The 14,142-nt window shown below is 36.0% G+C and overlaps 1 protein-coding gene across 1 annotated transcript in view; it reads right to left on the minus strand.

Annotated features, from left to right (window-relative positions):
• GPR137C (G protein-coupled receptor 137C) overlaps positions 1-14,142 on the minus strand; it is a 56,606-nt gene that overhangs the window by 17,949 nt on the left and 24,515 nt on the right. The window contains exons 2-3 of the mRNA XM_027971494.3: positions 6,899-6,942; positions 5,150-5,378 (exon numbers count right to left, since the gene is read on the minus strand). Of these exons, the coding sequence (XP_027827295.1) occupies positions 5,150-5,378; positions 6,899-6,942 (273 nt within the window). The remainder of the gene's footprint in view (positions 1-5,149; positions 5,379-6,898; positions 6,943-14,142) is intronic.

The following is a 14,142-nucleotide window of genomic DNA, read 5'->3' on the forward strand; positions in this document are numbered from 1 at the left end:
AATGTTAAAAGTTATATTATAATTCTGATTAAAAGTAAATAAATTCAAATATACCACAGAAAACAAACAAAGAAAGGCAAAGCAAAGAGCAATTCAAAAAACTTAATTGGAGAAAAGGACTAATACTGACAAATGATCATATTAATAAATATAAAGTATTTGTTTACCCTATAAAGAGTTTGTCAAAAAGAAACATTTTATCTAAAGTTAATGAGACACACTTGAAATGTCAACAATATACAAAAAGTTTAAAAATAATATTAGGAAAATAATTAAAAAGCAAATAAAAAAGGTCATTATATACTCCCAACAATACATGTTCCAAAAATTTCTAAGAAAAATGACTCATTTATTAGATAAAATGTTGGAGACTTCAACCCTTACAAAATCTGTGCAGAAAGGAATATAAAGAGTCAAAATTAAAATATTTAAAAGAGAAATCCTATTCTCCAGTAATTCTTATTTTTTTCAGTTCCTTTGGAGAATTTGATTATATATAGAGGACCTGTCTCCAGACACATTTCGCCAACAACTTTAGGTATTCAAGAACTTTTTGAAGCTACATTACTATCCTTGTGTATACATTAGGATCATAATAGCTAACATTTATAAGGCTGTCCTAAGTGCTAGGAATTATACTAAACACTTTATATGCATTTTAATTTAATTTTTATAACAACATTATAAGGTAGGTACTACTCTTATCCTCAAATGAGGATCAACATTATCATTATTTTCATTCTACAGACCAGGAGAGTGACCAATAGAGATGCTGTTACTGAAACAGGAAGGAAGGTGGCAGGGAACAACTTTTAAAAGAATGATATAGCCATGCTGCTGCTGCTAAGTTGCTTCAGTTGTGTCTGACTCTGTGCGACCCTAGAGACAGCAGCCCACTAGGCTCCCCCATCCCTGGGAGTCTCCAGGCAAGAACACTGGAGTGGGTTGCCATTTCCTTCTCCAATGCATGAAGGTGAAAAGTGAAAGTGAAGTTGCTCAGTCGTGTCCAACTCCTAGTGACCCCATGGACTGCAGCCTACCAGGCTCCTCTGTCCATGGGATTTTCCAGGCAAGAGTACTGGAGTGGGGTGCCACTGCCTTCTCCTGATATAGCCACAGGACATGACAAACACTAGTTAGAACCAACTAGGTCCAATGTGGCAGAAGATCTGACTTCCAGTAGACCTCGTTATATGCCCATCATAACACATTAGCAAAAGCTAAGAGACACACCCACCAGTGCCATGACAATTTCAAGCTGGACTGTCAAAAACCAAAAGGTTGACAATAGTCCAATTCCTGGAAATCTCTGTCCCTTCCTCAAAATATTTGGAGTAATCCTTCCACTCATTAGCCTATGAAACTATCCAATACATAGTGAAAGTGAAGTCGCTCAGTCGTGTCCAACTCTTTGCGACCCCATGGACTGTAGCCTACCAGGCTCCTCTGTCCATGGGATTTTCCAGGCAATAGTACTGGAGTGGATTGCCATTTCCTTCTCCAACATCAAAACTAACCACCCCATATTTCAGGGCCTCTTGCCTTCTGAGATGGCCCACACTCCATCTGTAGAATGTGTTTCTCTCTAAATAAATCCACTTCTTACCTATCACTTTGTCTCTCACTGAATTCTTTCTTCGATGAGACATCAAGAATCTGTGCTTCATCAAGGGCTGAGACCAGGTGTGTGATAGCAAGACCATGGGTTCAAATCCCAATCTGAACAATCTGCACGGTTTCATTACTTGTCCAATTGCTCAATTGGTCATACAGCCAATGAACAAGAGAGATAGGATTTATTTATATCCTTATCTCTCTGATCCCAGGGTCTTTTTCTTTTTTTTTTAGCTCTTAATCATTATGATACACTGTCTCTCATTAAGGTCATTCCAAATTAATTAAAAAATGAATATATATGAAAAAGAGATATAAACATATCTCAAAGTATATCCAACCACATTTTTAAATTTATGTCATCCTCACTGCAGAAGAGAATTTGAAGTAGTTACAGAGATACATACAGAATAAAAAACAAATATAGGAATGTGTGGGGATGGGGTAAGATGCAGGGATGGGGTAAGAATGTGAAATGAAATGAGAGGTAGACCCGGAACACAACTGGGTATCATGAGATCACCTGTGATTGATATAAAGATGAGCCACAGATTTGCCTCTGCACAACACAGGAGCCAGGGAAAAGAACTTTAATATTTTTCTTGGTACTGAACTGGAGAAAAAGATCTTTTCTAGGGAACAACAACATAATACGATAAGACTTTAAGACAAATGTTTCTCACAAGAAATTTCTTACACATTTCCTGATGTAGACCAAAGCATGATGTGCCAGTATATGTCAGGAAAGACAATTCTATCCAGGGTATAATGCAGTCTCAGAATATAACTCTATAATGAACTGAATCAGGCAGAGGATAGATATGGAACAGATGAGGAAACGGATAGACTGTATATCCTTCAGGTAATGTTTCTGGAAATTAAGCTTTTGAGTTTAACAACTAATATTTTCTCCAACAAGAATCTGGAGTACAGAAATTCTACATTGTTCAGGAGGCCAGAGTCATATGCACGGACAATCACGCAGAGTGTAAAACTGATAACTTCCTGTGGAAGTTAGGGGGCCCAAAGAGAACATATATCTGAATTTTAGACTTTTCACTAAAGTGAAAGTAGAATAGTATCTATCTATATGTAGAGATAATATTTAATTCACACCAATTTGTAAATATGTAGTATTTAAGACATGGCTGAAATCCAAAAGATGTTGCTATAATATACAGTAATGATATTATGGAAAGTTGCCAAGGCAGTACTGAGAAAACATATTGCTCTAAATACCTTTATTAGTTTAATTTAAAATAATAAATTAAGTATCTATACAAGAACATAGATATGGAACAAAGTAACAACCTTACATATGTAAGAAAATCAGAAACTGAAAGAGAAGAAATAAACTATTCAAAGTCATAATAACAAATATTTAAAAAGCAAGTCAGAGTTGCTACTTTGAAAAAGAACCAAGTCACAGCACTGATCTAGTAGCTAAAAGAATAAAATTAAGAGAATTCAAACAGAAAGTTATTTCTAAATTTTATTTTGGAGATGAAGAAGAAGGGACAAAATTAAGGTCATAAAAAGGAGAAACATTAAAGTTACGCCTTAAAGTTGGGTAAGATAAGGACAAACCACGGAATAGAGCACTGGGAGTGGAAAGACATTTCAGGAAGATGAAACAGCCTAAAGGTGTGGAGACAGGGAAGCATACCTGTACTACTTAGAAATAAGGTTGGTAAGACTGAGACAAATCATGGAGGATCTCATTATCCTGAATATGTAGAAGAAGGAAGGAAGAATAAAGAGAAAAACAGAAGATCAAAGTCTGAACTTTAAGGAAACCCTCTTAGGGATAGCAAGAAACAAGGTCAGTTTGAAAGTGGAGGAGACAGATGCTCAACAAACATTTGCTGACTGAATAAAAGAAATGGCCATTACTATATATTGTTATAGAAGTCAAAAAACAAAAATGAGTCTGGAGATTTTACAAAGAAAATGTGGAAGCAAGATGATGTACTATTTGAACAAACCTAATTAGGAAAACCAAGAACTACAGAACAGTATAATACAAATAATTTACTATCTCATATTATATTTACCTTTACAGGTATGTATTTGAACATGTTTCTTTGTAGTGTTCCAAGAGAATTCTGAATCCGTGCACTTTTTAAATTTAAGTGAATATCTTTCATATGATAGTAATGGAAAGGTATTTAAAATAATTCTGGAGGAATTATCAGATTAACTTCCCTCCTCACATTGGTAACTTAACTACATTCAGAGAATTCTGTATATCACAATGAGCAAAACCAAACTTAAAAAGTTTCTAAGTATTCAGAAAACAAGCCTTCAAATTCAGCCTCATTTATTTATGTTTCATCACTAGACCAAAGAGGTAAGGAATATATCCTGGTGTTGTCCCACTATGAAAAGATGCTGTTGCTACATCTAAAGATTATGCACCACAACAACGGTGATTGTATTCTTCTTAACATTTATATGGAAGCCAGAATTAACTAAAATATTTGACTTTTAGGAAGTAAACTGTTAGAAGTTGAATTTAAAAATTTCCAGGCAAGATTAATGGATTTGAAAGTAAGTCTATGTCTCTCTCTCTCTTTCTCTCCTCTATTTCTATTCTTGTTTCTATATTTATATTTCTATTGATGTAAGTTTAAAAAATAAAATTAAAATATTCACCTAAACTTAGGGGACAAGTTGATTTCCATGCTTTAGTAGGATTATATTAAGGGTAATAATAATATAGAAATCTAAAAAATATTTCAGAGAACTGTTTAAGAAACTATCTTGCTTATTGTCAGTGAATAGGCAGTGATGCCAAATTAAAGCAAGCTCATATGTACATATAAACCCCCACCCCAAAATCCATACACATATACCCCACACCCAATGCCACATATACACTGTGATACCGATTCACCACTCAACCACACTGTCAATCAGCAACAGCAGAAACATTCATGGGTCTCTGTTAACAGGTTTACATTGGCTTTTGTTTCCTGACCCAAAAGTATACGGAAAGGGAGAAGCAAGGCATTTATAAATTCAGTTACATTACTAGCTGTTTCAAATACAATAGGGACTTCACATTATGGAGTAAAGTAACATTTTCTAAAACTTTATACAAATAAACAACACTAGACCAGTATGACATCTTGACATTGCGAACCCAAATATATATAGACATAAAGTGGTAAATCTGTTAAATGGCAATACTGCCACCTTTACTGATGAAACCTAAGTTGTTAGTATGGCCTTGAATATTAGACTATTTGTAATACATTTGTATACATTCTGGCTTATGTAGTTAAATTATAGCCTCCAATGCAGAGGATATGTCATAGAAAATACAGTATGTTCAAGATAAGTGTCTTTGTTTAAAAAACCATTGTTTAGTGAGCACCAAGTTTTGAATACTTTTTAATTTCTTGTGACCATTCTTTCATGCTCAGAAATGTAGCTGACATTCAGAATGCTTTTTAAAGAAATATAAAATTTGGTTCATAAGATGAGGATTTGAAGTTAGACTGTCAAGTATAAATTTAAGAAACACACTTACCTTTGATTCGAGGTAGACATTTGCTGATGACATTTTTGTAATTTTGCATATGTAACTAACTAAAGAGATGGCACAAAGAATAAACAGGCTATCATTAATTAATGCTCGAACAAACACAGTCCATTTCAACTGATTTTCTGGGACATCTCCATGGACTAACATTGCGCAAGTCAAGTTCACCACTAAAAAGAGAAGGCTTGCCAATATAAAGCCCAAATGCAACAGAATTCTGAAAGAAAAAATGAATTTATTAGATTTTTATAAAACTAATGAGAAACTAAATTAATATTGAGTGTGTTACTTTAAGTACAATAATTCCTTCAGTTTAAACTGTTTGTAATTTCATAAAATACAAATTTAATAATTACACAGAGTTACTTAGGATATTTTTGCAATTATGGTATTAGTAACTAAGCCATTTAAAAATGGCATCAGATTTTAAACCGTGAGTTTAAAAATAATCTAATGTGGACTTGAATTCAGTTGCCTCTATCAGAAAGAGTAATATAGGATTATCTTAACTAATTAAAGTAATCCTGAATTTTTCATTTTGTAACTGCTGAGCATATTTTCATTGACCTTTCCATTCTAAGAATTAGCAGGGTTCTAAAATTTGCTTGGAAAATTAATATACCATATATAAATTTAAATTGATCACTAATATAAACTTTAGAAGGGAAATGTATTTTAAACAATTCTCCCCTTTATGAACATCTGATTATAGCAAACATTTATTTCAAACAAGACTAAAGAGGAACATAGGGACAATATATATGGAGTTTCATATACCCATCAGTATCCCATCTTTTTATAAAGTGGCTTATTTATTATGCATACAGAACTACTCCCAAAGTAGAATGCATAACTACTTCCCCTTAAGAAAAATTAGACTACGTCATAAAAACTCTTCAGGTAAGGTGTGGCTCTCTGTATCAAGTAGCTGGAATAGCTATCTATATGAAAGTAACTCAATTCAAATACATTTATACTCCAAATTAACACAATCCGGAAATTTACTTGCCATTCTAGTAGCCTTTACTTTGGGTCACTTTCAAAAGTGGAAATCATAAAATGTTGTTTGCCTTTGTAAGTAATTTACACAAGGAAAATGGAAGGCAATGTGTAATCTGTAACAATCAATCTTTATACATGCCAAATACAAAGGTTCTAGTTTGAGAAGTTTAGATCTTAATATTCTCTCAGGTTAAATAATAAAAATAATAATTATATAGCTTGAAACCTAAAATGAACCTTGAAATTATCCATACATCCAGGGAATTATAGTAGTTTAAGAAAAAAAGCATCAGGACGTTAGATGAGGAGCATTGCTGGCAAGTTTATAGAAGAATTGGTCTGAAACCCAAGGCTCCTGACTCCCCAGTTTAGCAATCTCATTTTTGAGGTGAATCAGTAGAGAAACGTTATTTATTTCATGGAATGACACTATACATTCTCACTCCAAACAGCATAATCTGTTTGATTATGAGAGTATAATCGATCTTGAGAATTTGAAGAACCCTATGAAGCTACATCTGACATCTGAAGTGGGACAGCGGCAGAGCACCAAAAAAGGTATGCGGCCACAATACTGCTGAAGGGAGAAGACCAGATTATTCCGTTCACTTTCTATGAACTAATCTAAATGCATGATCTTCCGCAAAACTGCTAAAGCACCCTCAACTACCAAGCCCTTCTACCTTGAGAAGAATACTGTAAACAAATTTTACATATGCTACTCATGAAACTTACTTGTGTTTGTCAAGTTCAGTTGCACATCTGACTTTACATATAACCTATAAAAAGAGTATAGAAAAAAGGTTTTGAAAACATGTGTAATACAGTATTCTTAAATTTGCTTTGAATATGCGTTTCAAAGTGATACAACAAGTAATAATAGCAAGTAAACCTCAAATGTTATCAGTTGAACCACTGAAGCAAAAATAGGCAGGTTTTCAAAGGCTTAATATAATAAATTAATAACTTTCTTTGGTATAATTTTAAACTTAAATTTCTATCTTTAAATTTTAAAATTAAAATTTTTAAACTGAAATAATTCAGTTTCAATATGTAATATTTTAAACTGAAATAAATATACATTTATTGAACTTTTATTTTGAGCCAAACATTGTGCTGGATGGCTTGTAACCTATTTTCAACTTATCTTAAGATGGAACAACTTACTTAAATATGAATATGGCTGAGTGTTCTCCAAATATTATTTCCCCTTAAGATGAAATCATTAAAGGAAACAAAGGACCAAAAAATGAACACAAAGATGAAAAACATATATTTAGTAAACTTACTTCTTTCATAAAGTCTTGCAAAAGGCAGGTCCTCAAATACTTGAAGAATCAAGATAAGTGTAGATAAGGTAAATTTGAAATAAAGATGGTACTTCTGAGAACATGGGTGGAAGGTCTAAATTCCTGACTGGTGAATTTGGACTTTACTTTTTATATAGTGGGAAGATAATGAGGGTTTTCATGTAAGCACTCCAAAATACTTCATTAATCTGGCATCAATGTACAGGCAGCCACAGAAAAACTAGGCTAAAAGTAGAAAGACTAGGGACATCCCTGGCAGTCCAGCAGTTAAGACTCTGCACATCAACTGCAGGGGGCGCATGTTTAATCCCTGCTTGGGGAACTAAGATCACATATGTCCATATGAGGCTCAGCCAAAATAAATAAACATAGAAAGACTAGTTACAAGACTGTTGAAATAGATAAGAACTTTGAGTGGGGGTGGGAGTGGGAGTGGGGTGGGGGAATCTAGAAAGAGGCAAGTACAGAAGGTTATAAAGAAACCTAGTGTAAGTCTTTTAATAACTTACTGATTTCAAACAATTACTGAGTACACACTATGAAAGGTACCATGGATTCATAAACCTAGTAACTGTTTCTGCCCTTAAGGAGCTCAGTGTATGAAAGAAAGAGATAAACCAACTATTCTGAAACATGGTGATATCAATGCAAAAGATACTGTCACAACATCTAAGAATGGAGAAAGACTAATTCAGTCCAGGAATGCATTGGAGAAGGAAATGGCAACCCACTCCAGTGTTCTTGCCTGGAGAATCCCAGGGATGGCAGAGCCTGGTGGGTTGCCGTCTATGGGGTCGCACAGAGTCGGACACGACTGAAGCGACTTAGCAGCAGCAGCAAGATGAAAGGAGAGATTGTGTAGAGTCAGTGAAGGTGAAAGTCACTGTGTCGAGTCCAACTCTTTGCGACCCTATGGACTATGTAGTCCATGGAATTCTCCAGGCCAGAATAGTGGATTGGGTAGCCTTTCCTTTCTCCAGGGGATCTTCCCAACCCAGGAATCGAACCCAGGTCTCCTGCATTGCAGGTGGATTCTTTACCAACTGAGCTATCAGGAAAGCCTGTAAAGAGTCAGGGAGGGCTTTGGAAGCTACATTTGAGTCAAGTTATGACGGAGAAATGAGTATTAGGTAAATGTTCAGGCAAAGATAGTGGCTTGTGAGTTTACTTATATCTATTACATTTTGGTTAACAGTGCCACCATCTACCAGAAGCTAGATGTGATAAAGGATTCTCAAATATCACCTTATTAATCTCTAAATTGTACCACTAAATCATTCTCAGATGTATCTATTTTGTCACTAAGACTATACTGAATTATTACTACAGCCTTTTAATTGGTCTCTCTGCTTCCATTCTTAACTCCATCTGTATCTTTAGAACATAACTGGGCATTTTGCCATTTTCCCTTTATTCTCACCTCTCTACATGTTTTATTTTTATTCAAAATTGTACTAAAATATATATAGCATAAAACTACAACTTAACTATTTTCAAATGTACAGTTCAGTTGCATTGAGTACCTTCACACTGTTAGGCAACCATCACCATCATCATCCACCTCCGGGATTTCTTCATCCTCCTGAATTGAAACTCTGGATCCATCTAACAATATCTCCCTTTTCCTCTCCCCTCTAGACTTTGGCAATCACCATTCTAATCTCTGTCTCTATGAATTTGGCTATTCCAGGTACCTCATATAAAATAAATTATACAATATTTGTCTTCTTGTGATTGGCTTGTTTTACTCAGCACAATGTCGTCAAGGTTTATCCATGTACATCACACATGAGCATGTGTCAGAATTATCTTCCATTTTAAGCCTGAATAATATTCCATTTATGTATATACTATATTTTGTTTTTATATTCACCCACTGATGGACACCTGAGTAGCTTCTGCCTCTTGGATGCCGTGAATAATGCTGCTGTGGGTACTGTGGATAATACTGCTTGGATACTGTGAATAATTCTATACACGAGTATGTTTTGTTGTTGCTCAGTCGCTAAGTCGTGTTCAAACTTTTGTGACCCCATGGGCTGTAGCTCACCAGGCTTCCCTGTCCTTCACTCTCTCTCAGAGTTTGTTCAAACTCAAGTCCATTGATTCAGTGATGCCATCTAATCATCTCATTCTCTGTCGCCTCCTTCTCCTCCTGCCCTCAATCTTTCCCAGCATCAGGGGCTTTTCCAATGAGTTGTTTCTTTGCACCAGATGACCGACGTATTGGAGCTTCAGCTTTAGCATCAGTCCTTCCAATGAATATTCAGGATTTGATTTCCTTTAGAATTGACTGGTTTGATCTTCTTGCTGTCCAAGGGAATCTCAAGAGTCTTCTCTAGCACCACAATTCCAAAGTATCAATTCTTCAGTGCTCAGCCTTCTTCATGGTCCAACTCTCACATCCATACTATATATGACTTAAATCATTTAAGAGTAAGTTACATATGCAATGCCCCTTTACCTTTAAATATTTCAGTGTATATAATACTTCCTTTATAAAGGAAATTCTCTTATATAACCTGTACAATTATAAAAATAATAAAATTGATAAAGTATCATTATCTAGTCTGCAGACCTTATTCAGATTTTGCCATTTGCTCCCCAAAGTGCCATTCACAGGGTGGGGGAGGGAATCCAAGATTATACATTGCACATAGGTTTATTGTATACTTAGTTCCTTGTTATTTTTTCCCTTTGTCTTTTATGATACTCAGTTTTAAAGAGTTCAGACCAGTGATTCTGTAGAATGCTTCTCACTGGGTTTATTAGATAGTTCCTCATGATTAGATTCAGAATATGTTCAGAATATTCCTATTTTGATAGGAAAACCACAGAAATGATCACACTGCATTCTTCTAGTGCATTATATTATGAAGCTCAAGATGTTGACTCGCCCCATTACTGTGATGTTAACTTGGATCATTGGTTTGATCAGATGGCATTCACCAGGTTTCTCCAGGTTTAAGTCACTCTTTTGCCCACTGTAATGAATATCACGTGGAGAGCTATTTAGATTCTTTTTTTATTATTCTGTTTATTTTTAATTGAAGGAAAATTGCTTTACTACGTTGTGTTGGTTTCTGTAGTACAACAACGGGAATCAGTCATAATTATATATGCATTTGCCCCCTGCTGAGTCTCTCTTCTCTTCCCCTCACCCTGCCACTCTAGGTTGTCACAGAGTACTAGGCTGGACTCCCTATCTTATACAGCAGCTTCCTGAGATATTCAACTTCTAGTAAATATCTTTTATTCTTCAAACTTTCATACACTAGTTTTAGCATCTATCAATCATTCGTGCCAGAATAAATTATTACTATTTGGAACCCTTTATTTAAAAAATGAATCTGATCATACCATTCCAGGAAAAAGCCCACACGCCTTTGACACAGCAAAGGCCTTTTACCACCTAGCTCCACGTTCCCATCATTGTATCCTTTTATCCCTGTCTTCAGTCTTACGGTCTGCTTATTCTGAGTTACAACTTCCCTGGTGGCTTAGATGGTAAAGTGTCTGTCTACAATGCGGGAGACCTGGGTTCGATCCCTGGGTCGGGAAGATCCCCTGGAGAAGGAAATGGCAATCCACTCCGGTACTATTGCTTGGAAAATCCCATAGACAGAGGAGCCTGGTAGGCTACAGTCCATGGGGCCGCAAAGAGTTGGACACGACTGAGCGACTTCACTTTCACTTTCCCATAAGGGGTTTCATTTCACATCTCTATGCCTTTGTACATGTTTTTACTTTACCTGAAATATGATTTCATGGTTATATAACAAATTCGAGTGTCATTCTTTGTTCACCATAAGTGCCTCAGGAAGAAGGAAACCACCCTGTATCCTTGCATTACAAACCACACTCTATGGCACTTATCCACATTTTAATCCCTCTCTTAAGAGAGACTGTAACTTACTCATATTTATAGTCCCAGTGCCCAGCATAATGCCTGGTTCATAGTAGGTTCAGAAACTGTTTGAATAAGTGAATTTAGGTCAAAGCAAGTGCTTTGGTATGTTGTTGTGGTGTGAGTGAGTATAAGAAATATGGCACAAGTAGAAACTGAAGGGAAAAGCAGTTGTCCAATAATGGAAGACTTGTATAAAAATGTAAAAGGATTAGACCTTAATTCTCACAACTGTACAATAGTTTTTATGCTTGAGTAATTTATTAGGTGTCAGTATAGACAATGGATCAGAATGCCAAAAAGAATTTCAGTTAAGGCTGTTGCATTTGAGCAAATTGACAGTGTTAGTAACTCAGTCCAGGCTCCTCTGTCCATGGGATTCTCCAGGCAAGAATACTGGAGTGGGATGACATTCCCTTCTCCAGGGGATCTTCTTAACCCAGGGATCGAACCTGAATCTCCTGCACTGCAGCCAGATTCTTAACAGTATGAGCCACCAGGGAGGGAGTCTACTTTTCCTCATTCTCAAGTTTTGAATCTAAAGAACTATTAGAATCAAAGTCCTACTGACAAAATTTTTAAAGGCAGGTCATGTAATTGATTTTTAGTTTTAAAATTTATTACATATAGGCAGAGATAGTTCTTGCCTGGAGAATCCCAGGGATGGGGGAGCCTGGTGGGCTGCCGTCTATGGGGTTGCACAGAGTCGGACATGACTGAAGCGACTTAGCAGGAGCAGCAGCAGAGATAGAGATAACAGGTGAGTTTTGGAATATAAGAAATAAATCATAACCACCCAGAGAGGTGATAGCTGCAACTCAAAGTAGAAGATACTTGGGAAAACAAATGTAGAATGAGAAATCAACCTGTGATATGTTCACATTTTACAGTAAAAGTGAAAAAGCCCGAAAAGTGAAGAAAAGAGAGATGAGCAAGGGAGAGAGCCTTAAGAATCAGACTAGTCATAGAAAGCAGTGGAGTAGTTTAGAGGTAAAAGGAAGAAAGTATAGCCTTTGTTCAATTCTGCAAAAAGTCAAGAATAATTAAGAATGAACATTTGACTGGGATAACTTGAAGAGAATAGTTTTCAGTGGAACTGCAGAAGAAAAAGCATGGAAGTAAGACAACAAACGCAGGGAGCACGGACTATATGAGATATTTCTTAAGATAGGAGATAAGAGAAACCTGCGTATTTGTTTGACTGGAAGTCATGTATTGGAATATTGCATGTTTCTGCACGGTCCAGGGTTTCCGCTATGCAAGGGATTTACACAGCGAACTTCCTTGAAAACTAGAAATGGTGTCTATCCCAGTGGCAGAGGGAAGATCTGTCTCTTGATTGGTATAACAGAGAGAACATCTCTCTCCCTGAAGACATTCCAGGGGAGTAAAGTTTTCATCTCCCTCCTTGGTGAAGATTTGCTTACATTTCAGAATAAAGACAAGGTCTGCCTGTCTTCTTTATCTGGGGTTATCTCTCCTGTAACATACCTTGCTGCACACACAGTTAACATCTGGCCCTCACTGGTTGCCTTATGGGAACTGGGCTTGGGGAATTGGTTCAAAAAACTGCTTTGGTTGCTTCTTGTTTTTTCTCATGAGCAATAAATGGCCTTTTTCTCTGACCTATGGGTCTTCTGCTTTCTTTTGGTATATGTCTATAAAACTGTGGGAGGCTAACCTATCAACTTCCAAATAGAATAAAATCTCAGACAGTCACAATTTCTGGTTTAATGATCTGTTGATCAGAAATGAACTAGAGAGGGTGAAATGGTAAATGGAGGAGAGTGGGAGAAAGGAAAGGAGAGCTCAATTGTTAAAGAAAGCTCTAGGTGAGGCAGGTCAGCTCTGAAAAGGAAAACACATACTTTTGAGATAAGAGAGAGGAAAAGATAGCTGAGTAAAAACTTGGAGATCTGTACAGAAAATGTAAAATAATCTACAAACCACTTTGTTAAAATAAGAAATTTGGATGTAGCAATTTTGACATAGAGAAAATGGATGAGGGAATTTGGCAGATGGTTTTTTTTTTTTTTTTTTTTTTAAGTAAAGCAGGAGGCAGGGTCATATCCTGAGAAGGGATGTTAGACTTAAGCACTTGAATATGGGAAACATTTGGAACACATGGATAGAGGGCTATAAAAGATTATTTTCAGAAACAGAGAGGTCCAGTTAAAGTCAGGCAGTTGACAGTGGATGTGGCCAGAAAAGGTTCCTAATTTTAAAGTTGAAACAACCTAACAGGAAAAAAAATGAATGCCATTAAAAAGTTAGGATAACTACATTGTACTTTTCAAGTAATAATTTAGAACTGTGACATGTGGAACTACTGTAGAGAAAGAAAGAGTGAGTGAGCCACAAGGGCACAACATAGTCAAGAGAAGAGAAATACTAGACAGGCCAGGTACTAAATGCAAATCACATCAGACAGAAGCTAATGGAGTGGGGAAAACAAAAAGGGTAAAGTGAGTAAAGGTTAGGATGAGGGTAAAAAATAAATAAAGGGATGAATTCAAGATGTGTAAGGGGAAGAGAAGAAACTGGTTGAAAAGAATTGCTTAATTTTCAAGAACTTATCCAAGGCATGATCATGCTACTGAGCAGCTCAAATAGAAATGGAAGGTTTTAGAGCTTTGAGAAACCACTGAAGTGAGAGAATTGGATGGGTTATCAATATGGGCTTTGAAAAAGATCTATATAACAAGAGACCAGACTAGGAGAAGGAAAGTAATGATTCATCCATGGAAGTGGAAGTTATTATG

Source organism: Ovis aries, chromosome 7 (assembly GCF_016772045.2).
Source record: "Ovis aries strain OAR_USU_Benz2616 breed Rambouillet chromosome 7, ARS-UI_Ramb_v3.0, whole genome shotgun sequence".
Classification (NCBI taxonomy): Eukaryota; Metazoa; Chordata; class Mammalia; order Artiodactyla; family Bovidae; genus Ovis; species Ovis aries.